Source organism: Mauremys reevesii, linkage group 3, assembly GCF_016161935.1.
Source record: "Mauremys reevesii isolate NIE-2019 linkage group 3, ASM1616193v1, whole genome shotgun sequence".
In the NCBI taxonomy this organism is placed as follows: domain Eukaryota; kingdom Metazoa; phylum Chordata; order Testudines; family Geoemydidae; genus Mauremys; species Mauremys reevesii.
This window is the reverse complement of record NC_052625.1, coordinates 205848480-205866167: the sequence shown is the minus strand read 5'-3', so window position 1 is coordinate 205866167 and position 17688 is coordinate 205848480. Positions and strand designations below refer to the sequence as shown.

At 44.2% G+C, this 17688-nt stretch overlaps 1 protein-coding gene across 15 annotated transcripts in view; it reads right to left on the bottom strand.

Moving 5' to 3' along the window:
* The window catches only part of DTNB (dystrobrevin beta), a 387737-nt gene that overhangs the window by 100179 nt on the left and 269870 nt on the right, over positions 1-17688 (bottom strand). For all 15 annotated transcript variants that reach the window (XR_005595613.1, XR_005595609.1, XR_005595612.1 and 12 more), the window contains 2 exons: positions 4483-4568; positions 1777-1890 (listed from right to left, as the gene is read on the bottom strand). Coding sequence is in view for 9 of the 15 variants with exons in the window: in XM_039528646.1 (XP_039384580.1) it covers positions 1777-1890; positions 4483-4568 (200 nt within the window). In the remaining 6 variants the exon portion in view is untranslated. The remainder of the gene's footprint in view (positions 1-1776; positions 1891-4482; positions 4569-17688) is intronic.

The following is a 17688-nucleotide window of genomic DNA, read 5'->3' as shown; positions in this document are numbered from 1 at the left end:
TTATTATTTACCACTCTGTCAATCATTGTGTCATCTGCAGATTTTATCAGCAGTGATTTTATATTAAATTTAAATTGCTTAGTCAGAGCTTCTGATCAGCCTATAAAATATAAAGTAATTTGCAGGGGAAAGTGTTAACCGTGGGTGGGGGGAGATGGGGATATCTAGCAGCCCCAGCTTTCTTTAATCTGGATCCTGCCAGTCCACTCTAGCCTTCTCTCTATGCAATTCGAAGTACCTCTAGTTCTGGCATCTTCTGAATTGCCATCACTGCAGCCCAGTCCCCGGCTCCCCACTCTCCTGATCTTCAATGGAAAGTTGAGGGAGAGCAGCAGAAATCAGCATCTTGGTGGTGCACTAGCCCCTCCCTTTCTGCTTCAAAGAGCATGAATGGGCATAACTGGGGGTCAGTCTGTCTCCCTTATGCACAGGAAGCAAAAGGCCACATTTACACGTTCCCTCATCTGCATTGAGCTCAACATGGAAACAGAGACCACTGTTGTGTCCAAGCCCCCCAGGGGTCTCTAGCCCACAGTTTGAGAACTGTGTTCTTGAGATCTTCCCAGTAGATGAGACAAAGGAAATATTGGTCAGCAGCGCACTGAGAAGTACTGATGCGGCTGAGCTGCTTCTATACAAAAAGCTAATCAATGTGTTGGGAGTCTTTAATGCTGCAGTAGAGGGCTGGATAATGGCTTGTAGATAAGGCTGTATGAAAACCGTGGGCTGCAATTTTGTTGTGGAAACTGAAACTTTTAACACATATGGCAACTTTTTATAGTTGCTGCAAATTTGAGTGGCATTGCGACCCTGTGCGCCACTTATTCGAGGGGCTGCAATGCCACTCACTCAGATTTGGCCTGGCCGCCTCTCCAGTGCACTCAAATTTGACCCCATACCAAAACTGGATTTTTTACAAACTGTGGCTTCTGAACCAAAAAATCACCACTTTCTTACAGTCTTGCCTATAGGAATTGTCCTGTACTGGGGATGGAGCAGAGCTGCCCCACTCCAGTGGCACTGTGTCTTAGGGAGAACTTCTCACCATGTACAGGACGCACACTAACATACAGCATGGCTTCTCTTGCAATCCTAACATAATGCAGTTCTCAAAGGGCTGTATCTGTCAAGAGCTTACATTTCAGGATGTGCATTAGGTTTCATATGGTGTTTTCTGAAGGTTGAACTGAGAATTAACAAGCAAAAGATGAAATACAAAGCAGCCAGATAATTCACTTGTGATTACACAGATGATGACATACTTTATTCTGTTAATACTGAAAATTCTTCCCTTGTCACTTCAAAATGCAAACATAATCAAAGGAGTTTGACGATTGCTCCTCAACTCTGGAGATGTGGCTGAATGTTTGCAGATAAGTGTTTTCAAAACCCCACTGACTAAGCAAATCACTGACACTGCTCTTCTGTTCCATTTGCTTGTCCAGTAAATAATAAGGAAATGGTCCCAATTCTACTGGCCCCCTTACAAAAAACTGTCTTATTTCTCTTACTTATCAAAAGCAAGAATACACTTTAAGTGATGTTTCTATTTGCTTTTAAATCCATTTTATGAAAGTCACATAGTTTTATATAACTGCCAGCTTTCAACAATCCCCAGCAGAAAGATTTAAAATGGCTCCTTAGAGTTCTTGTAGATTTACCAATAATACTCTGTTCTCAGTACCAGATAGGATCATTCATCCTGGAGAAGAGGCCACACATGGCTGAAGGGTTAATATGTCACATGCATAAAAGTTTTAGATTTATTTTTTTTACCGTAGAAGCCTGAGTTCTGCCAGCAAAGTTGGGTTCTGCTGAGCTTTCTCTGGGGTTGGCTGGGAGGCTTGTTCGTGCTCCAGTCTAAGGCGCTGAATTTCTTGCAGTATCTCTCTGTTGAAATAAGGAGACCAGGAGACTGAACAAGAAACAAGGCAACAGTTCATACTGTGTTTTCAAATTCTAGACAAAAGCTTCAGATGTGCTTTCTACCCAGCCCTGTAACAGCAGCACAGTAGTAAGTGCAGCTAATTCCCTTTCATGTGTGAATGGTGTGGGCTCAAATCCAGAAGTGGTATGTAGTGGAGACCTAAACATTGCCACAGGACTAGTTAGTAGAGCTATTATCAAACAGCTGATGAGTCTGAAGTTAACCAATGTCACCACTTCTCCATACGCCAGCAATGCCTCTTCAAACCCTTCCTACAGTGGGGCAAACAGAACAGCTCTGTGTTAAAGGGGGAAGAGCTGGATTTTTAGTCAAAGCATGTTGATCTATTTGCTCCTGCTGCAGGAAATGTTTCAAAGAGGCCAAGCCAGCAAAAGTAGCTGTGGTGACACTGGTTAATTTCATAATCATCCTCACAAGGGTTTCTGGCAGGTCAGCAGGAATGTGAAAACAACAGCTCCTGGCCATAGAAGCTCATAGTAATGGAGAGAAACTTGTCATGAGGGCTCACAAAGGGAATGCAATTAACTAGCATCCCCAACCACACAGTGTATATTCTAAACTGTTGTCGTATCCTGTACAGCTGGAGGTCAGAGAACATATTGGTAACTGCTAAGAAGTCATTTATTAAAATGTAAATTAAATCCCTCTTTCTTTTAATTGAGATGGAAAATGTACTCTCTAATATTCATTTAAAAAACAAACAAACAGTTGAGCTACCTTCTCTGCCTGACTTCAGAGGAGCACTGAGCCTACAGTTTAGTTTATCTGCTGTATTTGGTCTTGTGATGGGTATAGCAGGCCCTTTGAGGCCTCATGCTGGAGGCATTGTGGTCCTACCACATTCTGCTCCAGAAAAGGAGCAGCGAAGTTGGTCCTTCAGGCCTGCCTAGAAAGGCTTCAGGGAAGAAGCCAATCAGAGCAAGCAGGCTCAGATAAAATGAGGTGCAGGGGCTGAGCAGGTCAGTTCCTGGCTGGGACCAGAGGAGCAAGGAAGGGTGCTCCTTGCTAGAGCTCAAGGGAGAGCCAGAGGATGGGTTCTGGTGGCTTTGACGTTCGATGAGGAAGGAAAGGAGTGGAGACCTTCAGCCCTGAGCTAAAGGTGAAGAGGAAGGGGCTATATGGGAAGCAGCCTAGGATACAACAGCAGAAGCTATTAAATGAAGCGGCACCTGGCTGCTATTTGTAGGGTCCCTGGGTTGAGACACAGAGTAGTGGGTGGGTCTGGGTCCCCTCACTGGCCATTGGAAGAGTGGCTGAAGCCCAAAGAAGGGGACAAATTTCATGTAGAAGCCCAAGCATAGGGCTAGAATTTAAAGGGCTCTAGGATGGTGCTGAAGACCCTGCAGAGGGCCAGCCATTTGTTGAACTTTGTTACCCTGGGAAGGGGACTGAGCCTGAAGGAGTAACTGGCTGGAGAGTTTGGGTGAGAAGAATTGATAAGGCAAAGACTAGTCTCCAGGGAAAAAGCCCTGAGGGCACTGCTCCATACCAGGGCAGGGTGGACTTAAAGCTAGCTCAGAAGGGGCTGAGAACTGAGCCCAGAGACACATCTGCAGATACCAATCAGGGCACAGTGATAGCCCGTTTGACCTTTTACCCCAGAAGGGGTGTGTTGGTGCATATTAACTGTGTGTGATGAGGTTAACAGCCAACGGGGGGGCGCCAGGAGCAGAAAGAGAGAGAGAGTGTACACTTGCACCCAACCAACAAGAGGTGCTCATGAGAGGTGAGTTTCCCCTGTCACAGGTCTGCTCTTTAAGATTCTTTCCAAACACTACAAGGTGTCCAATGAGAGGAAAAATCCCCCCCCCCTTCTCAAATCAAATTTCCTCCATGAAGCCTTTCAAAATGCCTCCTTTCCCACACCTGCTGGCACCTCATTTATTCGACTGCTATTATCTGATTGGTTTATTCTACAACATGTGGGTTCTAAATTACAAGATCATTGGGGCTGCAAGTGCTTCAAGGCGTGTACCATGCTGGGCACACTGCTGGTGCCCAATGAATAAGGCAGTTCAGTGATTTCTTGGTGCCTCAGGGGTTCTCCGGAACACAGGACGTAAGGGAGACTGTCAACCTGACCAAAATGTTTGAACTGGGGAGCCTCTGAGGTATGTGTCTAGCTCCCACTGTAGTCATCAGAAACCCCCATCTTAGGGCAATGAACATCACAAAGCACTTGGCATCAAATTCTGACCTAAGATGGGCCAGTTTTTTCAAACTTGAGGGGTCTAAAGGCCGGCCCCCATGTCCATACTTAGACATCTCAACAAAAAATGTGATTGTCAGAGGTAATTAACAACAGAGACTAATTGCTCTAATGAAACAGGTGCACCATTCAACAAGGGAACCTATGAAAATCAGTTTAAATAACAAAATGCTAGAAATAATTGAGTAAGCCTGCAAGTAAACGCTCTGTCCCCACATGGTGTCAGACATCAGAGGGGAAGCCGCGTTAGTCTGGATCTCTAAAAGGTGCCTCAGAACTCTTTACCGCTGTCCCCCGCCCCCCCAAACAGCTCTACATGACTTACCTGTTTTTGTTTTCCAGTTCGGCTATCAGCTGTCTCTGTTGTTTATTGGCATCAAAATTGAACCCCAGGTCTGTTGGTGGGCGTGGCTAGAGGATAAGAATATGTAATATTTAATCACAGTATTTACTGTATGCTATATAGATAATGTGCTGCTTGGATCCAGGTTCCCTGAATGATGTAGTACAATATAGGGAGTATTGCTTGTTATGAAGAATGAACATTAATAAAATAATGGTTCTAATATTGACTCTTCAGGCACACCCTCCAACTAGGACTGCACAGTTATGCCCATCAACACTTGCCCAGGCTGGAGAGAAGTGGATATGACTCAGTTTATCATCTCTTTGGGAAGGGGCTTGAGGAAAAACTGTATCATGTGTTTCTGTAGCACAGAATATTTCTATGTGATGCAGAGAAGTAGACACAGAAGCTAGCAGTATGCTTATGAAGAGGTGGAAGGAAAGAAGGAAAAGGGTATAAAAATAGTTGAGAATTATACCATTTGTAAAGAAAAGCTGTTACCAGGATAATGACCTTTTCATATGGCAAGTCTTGAAGAAAAGATACAGTACACGATCACCATAATACAACTGTGCCAGGAACGTAGGAAACTAATTATGTAATGTTCTTCCTTGTTAGATTACACTAGAACTAGATAGTTCCATTCCTATTTACACATAATTTGTTGAAGCTTTTCAGCATGTTTCCTGGAAATTCTTTGACAGTTTCTCAGGTATAACCTAATACGAATCTCTCAGCCAAGAATGTTATTTCTTTTAGGTCCCAATTCCTTACATCTGCTTAACTTTATACACGGTGTAGTCTCCTTGAAATTAATGGGTCTACTCACAAGCATAACATTAAGCATTAAGACCAAGCATGTAATTTGCAGAAGACTTTGGTGCTCACAGAGCTAAGGGTTGAAACAGGATGACACTTGAACTCTGCTGAGTCTGTCTTGAGCAGAAGGGGGAAGGCTGCCGAAAGGCTGCCACCCTGTTAACTTCCCAATTCTATGGCTACTCTTAGGGGAACTGCTGCATTGAGTTTCGCCTCAAGACAAAAAAAGCTAAAATATTTGTACTATGCAATCAACATAGCCCTCATCCATCCAATGGATTAAAATCTGGCTAAATTATAGATCTCCAATTATAAGTGTTAATAGTAATAATCTGTTTGGGACTCTGCAGGAATCAGTTCACAGCCAACTCTCCAATATTTTTTATCAATCATGTGGAAGTATAAAATCATTGTGTCATTTACAAAAACTTTACTAGCAAAGATCGGTGGAGTAATAAACAAGGATAAAGACAGATCATTTATACAGCGTGATCTGGAATGTCCGATAAACTTGGTGCAATCAAACATGCTGTGATGCTCTGCTCAGGGCAGCCAGAACTGTAAGCCACTGTGTTACCTGTCTGCCTTAGCAAGAGAGAGAGCTTTGCTGGGGCTTAAACTGTGAGATAGCTCCATTGCACATCAACCTGTCTGCCTCACCAGCACACCCTTTGAGACTCTGCACGCTTTAACCTTGCCTTGCAGGTTAACAATCAGGGAACCTGAGTTCCCCAGAAATGTCTCTCTGCCGTGTCCAGTCTCTCTCACTGGGCACTCTTGGTAATTATAAAGCTTGCTGTCTCCAAAGAGACAGTGCACCTACTAGTCTGTTAGTTTAGCCACGGTCCCACACTTTACTTCAGTACATTGCACTGAGATGATTTATAGTAAAACTAAGTTTATTAATAAAGAACATAGATTTAAGTCATACCAAACAAGAACAACAAACTAAACAAACACAGCACGCTTTCTCGTGGCTAAAACGTAAATCGAGGAAGCTATGCCTCTCACTTACATCAAACTACCAGCATCTCCAGCCCTCCAAGCAAGAGAATCCACCATTCACAGAATCAGAGACAGCTGTCCCCTTTGGCCACTAAGTGATGCATAATTAGAATGTCTTTTTTGCTCCCCTTACATTTTCTGAAGTCTACTGTCTTTGCTTCAAGAGCCATGAAGATCTGCAAGGGGTTCAGACTCCAGTGTGAGATGATGCCCAGTAGGTTTGTAAGTGGAACAGGTGGACTGATTGATGCATGCACCAGGTCAGAGTACCTGAACTGATGCCTCCAAGCTGGAGTTATCAATATTATCTGAACTCTGCCCTGTAAAATCTTTCTTGGAACTCTTGGGATTAACAGAACAGAGGGAAAAGTCTAAGATAGGTTCTTTCCCCATTGAATTGGAAGTGTGTCTGACAGAGATCCTGGGCTTGCTCCTCCCTGGGAGCAGAACACTGGAAACTTTGTGTTCACATTGGTAGCAAATAGGTCTACTGAGGGAACTTCCCATTTTAGGAATACCTGACCTAGACTGAGTCTTTCTATTCCCATTAGTCATTGATGGAGCTCTTTCTGTTTAAGTGAACCGCTGTATCATTCTGGGCTACCAAGATGAGCCAATGTTGTATGCACCAGCCCCACAGGTGTATTGCTTCCTGACATAATGGGGATGCCCTTGCTCCCGACAGTTTATATCTGCAGAGCTGCTGTCTTGTCTTTCCCATTATACAGATTACTCAACCGAAGCAAAGAACACGTTTAGTGTATTCACACACTACAGCCGAGCAGAGAACTGAACCAGTTTGACAACAAGGCCCCCTGCCTGTGGTCCTGTACAGCTGGTACATGGCAGTCCTGTTCCTTTGTGTATTTCATGATGAGTTGGCTAGCCTGCGCCTTTCAGATCTTTGCTAGTTTGATACTGTTGGATACATAGATCATCAACAAATTAAACATCTTCTCGTTGTCCCTTCGAAGACAGGGATGGCCTTAGTGCTTCCCACAGGCTAATTCAACTGACTCAATCTCTTTGACCTTTTCTGATAGCATAAATTGACTTACATGAGCGTAGAGTCTGACACTGGAAATCTCGGTTCAACTCCCAGTGCTAGCGCAGACTTCTTGTGAGACCCTGAGCCACTCACTCAAACTACAGAATCACACATTTTGTTACTTTTGTACGCTGACCTTGCACACACCAGGGCTCCTTAAATCCCCACCTCCATTCTCCCCCACAGCCACCTTCTATGACATCCTCCCATTCCCCTCTCTCCAGGACTTGCTGCAACCTGGCCATCCCCATCCTCATGCTAGATACTCTGTGTCTCCCTACTCCCCCATGCTAGGGTCTCCGTGTGCCTCCCGTTCTGCCTTCCCCCCAAACCAGGGTCCTCCTGTTACCCGCACAATTTGGGGCACCCAGTTTATACCCTACCAAGATCTTAAGGTGGGACTCAATTAATTTTCTTTAGGGCTTGGGGCATAAGGCACCTACCCTTACTCACGGGGCTTAGGGCTTTATGGATTTGCAGGCCCTTTTGTTAGTGACAGAGCTTTATACAGCTGTTGTAAACATGTATTTATTAGCAATATATACAGAATACATACGCTAAGCAAATCTATTATGCTTACTGTTTTTAATATACAAATTTTAATTGCTGGCTAGTTAGGATTTGTTTGTTTGGGGGGGTTGGCGCTTTCATACATTCTGGTTGTGCAGGGTATGATATTTTGTAGCTTATTGCATTGCAGTTTGAAGTTGATTTTTAAAGAGTTTTGTTTTTTATCATATAGGTAAAATTATTATTTTTTAAAATAATAAAAAATAAAATAATAATAAAAGGGGTAGAGGGATAGCTCAGTGGTTTGAGCATTGGCCTGCTAAACCCAGGGTTATGAGTTCAATCCTTGAGGAGGCCGCTTAGGGATCTGGGGTAAAAATTGGTCCTGCTAGTGAAGGCAGGGGGCTGGACTCAATGACCTTTCAAGGTCCCTTCCAGTTCTAGGAGATTGGTATATCTCCAATTATTACCTTTTATTACCTATTAAATCTATTATTTTTAAGTAATAGATTTTAATTAATTATGCACTGGCTTTTGTTTTTTATTCATGTTTAAATGGTAATTTATTTTTGTTTGTGCAGATGGTTAGCATATATTTGCTGATTAGAGCTTATTTTATTTATTATTATTTGTTGGGGTTTTGTGTATTTTTTTAAATTTTTAATGCTTGGATGTTTTGATTTTATAATTTTGCTGCTTATAACTCTTGTTAGGGACATCCCTGAGGTGGGGGTTAGCAGCAGAGCATTCTTTTGCTTAATTTCAGTGATGAAATCCCTGAGTTTCATCCCAGGCTGCTCAAGGTTGGTTTTGTAAGGGGGTGAGTAAGGTCCCAGACCCACAATCCATTCTCCCCTCACAAGGGATTCTGGGTGCCCCCCATTCTCTCCTTATCTGCCATGCCACAGGCTCGGTGTACCCTCCATTTCCAGTATCAGAGGGGTAGCCATGTTAGTCTGGATCTGTAAAAGCAGCAAAGAGTCCTGTGGCACCTGATAGACTGACAGACGTTTTGCAGCATGAGCTTTCGTGGGTGAATACCCACTTTGTCAGATGCAAGTAGTGGAAATTTCCAGGGGCAGGTATATATATGCAAGCAAGAAGCAAGCTAGAGATAACGAGGTTAGTTCAATCAGGGAGGATGAGGCCCTGTTCTAGCAGTTGAGGTGTGAAAACCAAGGGAGGAGAAACTGGTTCTGTAGTTGGCAAGCCATTCACAGTCTTTGTTTAATCCTGAGCTGATGGTGTCAAATTTGCAGATGAACTGAAGCTCAGCAGTTTCTCTTTGAAGTCTGGTCCTGAAGTTTTTTTGCTGCTGGATGGCCACCTTAAGATCTGCTATTGTGTGGCCAGGGAGGTTGAAGTGTCTTCTACAGGTTTTTGTATATTGCCATTCCTAATATCTGATTTGTGTCCATTTATCCTTTTCCGTAGAGACTGTCCAGTTTGGCCAATGTACATAGCAGAGGGGCATTGCTGGCATATGATGGCGTATATTACATTGGTGGACGTGCGGGTGAATGAACCGGTGATGGTGTGGCGGATCTGGTTAGGTCCTGTGCTGGTGTAGCTATGTGGGCAGAGTTGGCATCGAGGTTTGTTGCATGGATTGGTTCCTGAGCTAGAGTTACTATGGTGCGGTGTGCAGTTACTGGTGAGAATATGCTTCAGGTTGGCAGGTTGTCTGTGGGCGAGGACTGGCCTGCCACCCAAGGCCTGTGAAAGTGTGGGATCATTGTCCAGATCCCCTCCATTCCCAGGTCCCCCATTTTTCACACAGGCCAGAGGCTGTGTATATCCCTCATTCCCTGCTTACAAGAGTACCACATTCTCCCACTCCCAGCAGAAGCTCTGTGGGCCAGCCCTTCCCCCCATGGAAGGGGCTCTGTGTGTGCCCCTCCTCCCACTCTTATTCTCCTTTCTTTCCTTGCTTTCTCTTTCGGAGTGATTTTAAGATCAACTGATACAGGCTGAACTAAAACGAGGGCTCTTGTGATGCCAGAATGATGTTAATTTCTGCCATAATCAGCTCTTTGATCCTTAGAGGATTATGGTGGGGGTTGAAGCTGTGGTTCTGCTAACCAGATGTCAAAATCATTATGGTTCTGCCTACTGATGCCTAGAACATTTTTTGAAATTTTGGAATCTAGCAGATGAGGTGTTCATGTGATCATATTACACCCAAACAGAGAAATGCCATCAGTTTGAGCATACGCGCTTCACGAGCTCAGCCAATAACAGAGTACAGTAGGAGTCGGCAGCTCCTGGAGTTTTAACCAGTGCATTGCCTGGACCTACCTTGGTGTTTGCAATGTGTGAATTTAGAGAGAAAAGCCTAATTTAGACAGCCTTGAATTTGGTAATCCATGAGGTTTTTTCTTAGTAGTATTTCTGTCTTCATTACATGATTATACATCACTTTGCTAGCAGTAACACCAAAGGCATGAGTTTGTCTGTATTTATATTATCAACTTGTCTATTGCTTAGATCAGGTATAAAGCAGCAAAGAGTCCTGTGGCACCTTATAGCCTAACAGACGTATTGGAGCATGAGCTTTCGTGGGTGAATACCCACTTCGTCAAAGTGGAAATTTCCAGAGGCGGCTATAAATATGCAGGCCAGAATCAGTCTGGAGATAACGAGGTTAGTTCAATCAGGGAGGATGAGGCCCTCTACTAGCAGTTGAGGTGCGAACACCAAGGGAGGAGAAACTGCTTTTGTAGTTGGCTACCACGGCTACCCCTCTGACACTTTAGATCAGGTATGACTTAGTGCTTCCCACAGGCTAGGGGTCAAGTTTACAAAAACTACTTCTAGCTTTAGGTGCCCAACTTGAAACAGAAATTCTGCCTGTCGCTGCCTTCCCCTTTGATACAGAGTTGTGGCTGGCGGAAAATACAATCCCCAGCATGTCTGACTCTGTTTTCATTTCAATGGCTCAAGAAGTGCACAGTGGGTCCTGTAGTCCCAGGCAAGCAGCACTTCTCTGGTTCCAACCTGCTTGATTTTATATGCACCTTTTATTTGATTCCATTTAAAGTACTGATAATCTGACACAGGGATTTGCAGACATATCATTTCACTGATACAGACAATTACCTTGCTTTTTTTTTGTTTGTTTTTTTGTTAAAGGATTATTTAGCACATGATCCTATCAACTGAAGAACAATGCCCACAGCTATCTCACCTCTAGGACAGAGCTGTTGTCTCTTTTATAAAAGTTTTTTTCTGTGAAGAAAAAAGTATTAAAGAGCTTTTGCAGAGTCCCCACTCCTTTGCAATGAATGTCCCAGAACAGCTGGCTTGCCATGCGCCCTGTATTTAGAGCTCATTGGGAAGCATTTCATTTGCTGACTCTATACAGGAAACATTTCCTGTAAAATTCTGTCCAGAATTTTTCAGCATATTTTCCTTTCCCTCTGGGCACTTTCTGAAAGGCAAAAACTTGTGATCGTTCCTTTAAAACTTACTCACAAAGTCCATTAGTACTTATTCTTCAATTATCATTTCAAATCTAGTAACAGTGACAAGGAGAATTAAATCATCTCCATTTTCAGTCTTACAAATTAAATTGATTTCACTGGGTGAACTGCTTCCCACCTCTCTCACATTAGATTGAAGCAACTTTTCTCCTTGTCTTCAAGGTCCTAAAAAACCTGGCTCCTTCTCTCCCTTCTGCTCTCATCACTTTGCATTCCTCTCACAGCTCTTCCCACGCTGTGCAACTTCCCCTTTGCTTCCTTTTTTCACTCTTGTCTCTGGGTCTTCTTCCATGCTGCTCCACATGTCTCAACCCACCTCTGAGAAAAAATACACTTCTGCATGGAGGCCTATAAACCCCCCACCTGCTACCTCACCCATGCTAAGGCACTAATTTATCTAGTTTAAAGAAAGAGTCTGGCTTTAAAAGACTCCATGAAAAAAACATTTGTATTTGCTGGATGGACGAGTGTCAGTAAGACTCCAGTTTAGCAAGTCCAGACCAAGAACCACTTCCATTTTGACAGGTAGGTGGCTCTGGTGGAAGGCTTTCTGCTACTTAGTAACACCCGGTGAACTTGCTCCAGCAAGCCTGTTCTCTGGGATTTAGCGGAGGAACTTCCAGGCCGTTAAATGAAGGGAACACAGGTTTGGGTGGAGGAGCCAACAGTGGCCCTGAGTGATCAAATCCAGGTGCAACAGGAGTGAGATGAGTCACCATTGAGAGGTCCAGTCGAGTGCAGAACCCGTATTGGTGGGGCCATGCTGGGGCTATTCATATAACCCAGGCATGGGCCTGCTTGGTTTTTAGTAGCACTCTGTGCAGGAGTGGGACTGGGGGGAAAGCATAATAAAGCGTTCCCATCCGGGGTAGCAGGAAGGTGTCTGTGATAGAACCCAGAAGGGAGCATAATTGGTAACATTTTTTGTTGTACTTGTTCACAAATAGATCTACTGGGGGAGTCCCCCCACTGCCGGAAAATGCCTTCAGCTACATCTGGGTGAAGAGACCACTCATGACTTGGGAAAGACCTACTAAGGTGATCGACTAACTCATTCTCCACCCCCAGAAGATAAGAAGCCTCAAGATTGATTGAATGGGCTTCACAAAATTCCCATAGGTGAACTGCTTCCTGACAAAGGAGGGATGAATGAGCTCCTCCTGCCTGTTGAAGTAAAACAGGGCTGCGGTGTTGTCTGTAAGAACAAACAGGTTTCTCCCTCTGATATGAGGCAGGCAAGGTGAACTGCCCTGAGCTCTCTGACGTTGGTATGGAGAGCTCCCTCAGTGACCAAAGACCCTGAGTCCTGAGGGGCCTCAGGTGGGCTCCACACTCTACCACCGACACGTCCGAGACCAGAGACATTGATGGTTGAGGGCAGATGAATAGACTGTCCATATGCATGTTGAGAGGATCCAATCACCAATTCAGGAAAATTAAAATCGAGGAAAGTATTGTGTGTACGTATCCAGACAAAGGCAGCTTTGGAGGGGTCTGAGGTGCAATCTTGCATGTTGTATCTCATATGTGCATGAGGCCATATGGTGTAGGAGCCTCATACACTTTTGGGCTGTTGCGACTGGATGACATTTGAGGTCTCACCAGGTATTGGATCAATTGGAATCATAACTCTGGGAGGAACACTCTGGCCTGGATAGTGTCCAACACTGCCCCAGTAACTCTATCCTCTGTACTAGCCAAAGGGTAGACTGTCTGCACTGATCAGTAGGCCTAGGGCCTTGAATAACCTGAGTCCTAGGTTGGCTCTTGACTAGCTAGTAGTCCAGGTAAGAACAGACCTGCACTCCTAATGTCCTCAGTAGGCGTCATTTAAATCAAGGGCGGCATACCAATCTCCAGAATCCAGAGTGGGAATAATGGATGCCAGGGTGACCATGCAGACCTTTATCTTTTTGAGATAGTTGTTCACTTGATGCAGGGCTAAAATAGGCCTGAGATCTCCTTTGGTTTTTGGGATTAGGAAATCACGGAAGTAGAAACCCTTCCTTCTGAAATTCTGCAAACAAAGAGAAAACACAGTCTAGCAGTAACAGAATCCTCAGCTAAGAAGATCTATGCGCTTTCTCACTTTGTTCCTGTGCCAAAGTGGCATAATGGGGTTAGATTACAGTTCAGGATTTATTTTACTTGCCCATTTAAAAAAAAGACTTCGAGGGCAAATAAAACATTTACAAAGCAGTTAATAAAATGTCAGAACAATCAGAACCAAGCACTTCCCAAAGTACCCAGCCTGGTCCAGGACAATGATTAGCAAAACTGTATGACTTTCATGTGTGAAAGTCTGAGCAATTTAAAATGACAGTCTACATTTTTTTTTCTGTTTGGTGTTCTGCAATGTAATTTAAATGAAAATCCAGGATTATAACTGGAATGCAGGGTATTAGTTACCAAGTGTTTGTAACTTAATGTTCATGTATTTAGGAAATGCTGAATAGTTATTGTGACTTTTTTCTGAACTGTCATTTAAATAAATTACCAAAACAATTGAAACTGGTGTGATTATACCGTATTATTTTGACAAATAAAATATGCAGAGTATTGACTTTTTTGGCACAGAATCCCCCCCAGAGTATTAACTGGGTCCAGAATGGGCTGACTGAGAGGCAGGGCCACTCTGGAAGAATCTGCTGTGGCTAGAATATTGATGCAGTAATGTTGGACAGGCTGCTATTTATAGGGGGAAACTCTCAGGATGAGGCAGGAGAGGGAACGTCTTCCCAGATGTCATATGTAAAATGGGAGTTCAAATCGCCACAAAGAAAAGCTACACTTTCTCTAGCAAGATTTTTTTCTCTATGTATTTTCCATTCTGTGCGAAAGCCCCTGGGACTGCCTAGACTGCATCTCTGAGTGGAGTTTTTTAGCTGCAGCAGGGTATTTATTTTAATCAGCACTCACTGTAACAACATAAAATAAATATTTTTTATGCTATGAGGGGGAGGGATAGCTCAGTGGTCTGAGCATTGGCCTACTAAGCTCAGGGTTGTGAGCTCAATCCTTGAGAGGGCCACTTAGGGATCTGGGGCAAAATCAGTACTTGGTCCTGATAGTGAAGGCAGGGGGCTGGACCCAGTGACCTTTCAAGGTCCCTTCCAGTTCTAGGAGATAGGACAGACAGTTGAGTTCTAAATATTGAATGTGTAGTGCATAGGCATTTATTTTCCTTCTGGTGCTGCAACAACAGTGTTCTCAGTAACTGGAAATTCCTTAGCAGTTCCTTTGCTTAGGGGTTCAGTAGTGCAGCATGTTTTCACCTCTCCTTGACCAATCACTGACCTAAGAGGAAACTAATCCCTAAAACATTTCCGTACTCCCTGTGATATAGCACTTCTCTGTGTGGTTATCCAGAGAGACCACACTGCATCAGAATGTTAGAATTTACATGAGGCATGTGAATTTGAAACGATGTTGTCATCTGCTCCCTCTAGTCTAGAAGGCTTCAGATTGCTTTCTACTATATACAATTTAATAAACTCTGGGTTATCCAGTGCAGCCACCTGAAATTGAAGTAATTCCTCAGAACACACATTACTTCAGCCAGAGGGAGCCTTATCCAAGGCAACAGGATTTTGACACGTGGTTGAGGAACTAGGAAATTCATTTGTAGTACATAACCTGGTGCATGCAAATGCACTTCCCAAACACTATCACCAGCATGTGCAGATGATGGAATTCATATGTGCAAATCCCATTCAGACCCCACCACTTTCATATGAAAGAGACAGAATCTATCCCTGATGTGTGCAGGCATTACTGCTTGAAAAGTATGCCTTCAAATGTTCTGTAAATCCAGAATGCCTTCACTTGACCTTAGAGAACCAGTGCAGCTCACTGCAAGGAGATGCCATCCTACCTCACAGAGAAGATCTCTCATATATTGGATGGACTCAGAGAACACTAGGACAAAACAAATACAGGATCAAAGAAACAATTCCCACCTTCTAAAAACACAGCCCACTTGTACAAGTGATAGTCATGGAAGTACTCAAAGCAACGAGGGCCACCCATGTGATTCTGCCTCTCCTAGCTAGTGAGAGAAAACGTATATTCTAGGACCCCAACTAACAAGGTGCATTCACACTTACTTTGAAGAGGATAGCTTAACAAAGAGAAGGATAAGGGGAGACTTGATTACAGTCTATAAGTATCTGCACAAGGAACAAATATTTAATCTTCAATGTAGCAGAGAAAGGTCTAATATGGTCCAATGGCTGGACACTGAAACTAGACAAATTTCAGTCTGGAAATAAGGTGTAAATGTTTACAGTGAGGAGTATTTTGGGGAATTATTTCTCTGGCCTGTGCTGTACAGGAGGTCTGACTAGATGATCACAATGGTCTCTTCTGGCCTTGGAATCTATGGCTGTAGATGACCTTGCCAATTACTACTCTGGGTTGAACTTCTCTTATTAACCAAGTTAATGAAGGAGTTAGGAAAAAGCAATCACAAATGCCACCACTCAATTGCCAGTATCCTGAATTCCTTTCAGCCAGGCTTCATGCCAGGAGATGGTACTGAGACAGAACTCGTTTCCTCAGTGAAAGCACTCCTGACCATCCTCCACTGATACCGGAGTTGTAGATGGCTTGGTGGGTACTGGCCTCAACAGTAGGGATGAGGTTGGCATCAAAATCAACTGTACCAGTGCTGAGTGCAACGATTCAGAGAGTACTGGGGAGCAGCACTCAGGGGCTCTTGCTCTTACTGGAAGATTTATGACAATCCTTATCAGCTGAAATACAATGGCTGGAGTCCCCATGACAGGTTGAGGAAACTTCTTGGGTCTTGTACAGTTTTTACTTCCAGAGAGGTGGAAGTCTTGGCAGCCTTGGCAGATGGCCCTAGGGAAGAGAAGCAATGCCTGTTGTCTCTATAGGTCTTCATGGGGTTTTCCTCCTTGAGAGAGCCAGAAGAGGAAGGAGGAGCAGCCAGAGCACTTCTGGAGGAGGAGTACGCATTCAATCCTATAACAGTCCGGATCCAAAGCTGGAGGCATGGATTTCTCCAGGAGGTGCTCCTCAGACATGCTGTGTTCTCCTAGTAAAGGACTTGCAGGTGCTGCACTTATTCCTTACATGCCCTTAACCAAGACAAATGAGGCAATGAGTTAATGGGCATAACAGTCTCACATAAAGGGCAGTGCTTAAATTCTGGGGACGTCTGCATAGTAATGTGGTACTGAAGTACCACTCCAGAAACAAAAACAAAGGAAGGTGTCCTGTGCGGTAATGCAAAGAAAGAAAGCAGTACAAACATAACACTATCTATTTACATTAAGGCTTGATCTACACTCGAAAGTTATATAAGCATAGCTATGTTGGTCACAAGTGTGAAAAAAACACACCCCGACTAACATAGTTATTCCGACAAAACCGCCAGTGTAGATGCAGCTGTGTGGATGGAAGAATGCTTCTGTCAACAGAGTGAACTTCGTTCAGGGACATGATGTTCCTACACTGACAGAAAATCCTCTTCTGTCGATGTAGGTTGAGTCTACACTAGGGGACCATGCTGACATACGGTATGTCTACGCTATGGAGCCTAAATCCTAAACTAACACAAACTATTTACACATGAAAAGGATGTGGAGAAGCTAGAAAAAACTGAGATCTTGAGTATCAGAGGGGTAGCCATGTTAGTCTGGATCTGTAAAAAGCGACAAAGAGTCCTGTGGCACCTTATAGACTAACAGACGTATTGGAGCATGAGCTTTCGTGGGTGAATACTCACTTTGTCAGATGCATGTAGTGGAAATTTCCAGAGGCAGGTATAAATATGCAGGCAAGAAGCAGGCTAGAGATAATGAGGTTAGTTCAATCAGGGAGGATGAGGCCCTCTTCTAGCAGCTGAGGTGCTAGGTAGGCTCGGCGCGTGGATGGCTTCCTACTTTCTAGGAGGACACGCCTGACCCCTTCAGAACACCTTGCTTCCTCCGCATCTACCCATTGAGCAGTCATGCTGTCAAATGGAGGGCAGCCAGGTTGGGGTGGAGGAGATGGCCCTGGTCCTGGGAGAGTAGGTCCCAGTGGAGCGGCAATGGCCGCGGGGGGGGCCACCAGCAAGCCCAGGAGGGTCCCGTACCAATGTTGCTGAGACCAGGCTGGGGCGATCAGGAGGACGCGTGCCTTGTCCATTTTCACTTTCTCCAGGACCTTGCCGATGAGGGGAAACGGGGGAAAGGCGTAAAGGAGTTGACCCGACCATGACAGGAGGAAGGCATCTGAGATTGCGTTCCTCCCCACCCCGCCTCTGAAGCAGAACCTGGGGCAACAGCGGTTCTGTCGAGTCGCAAGCAGGTC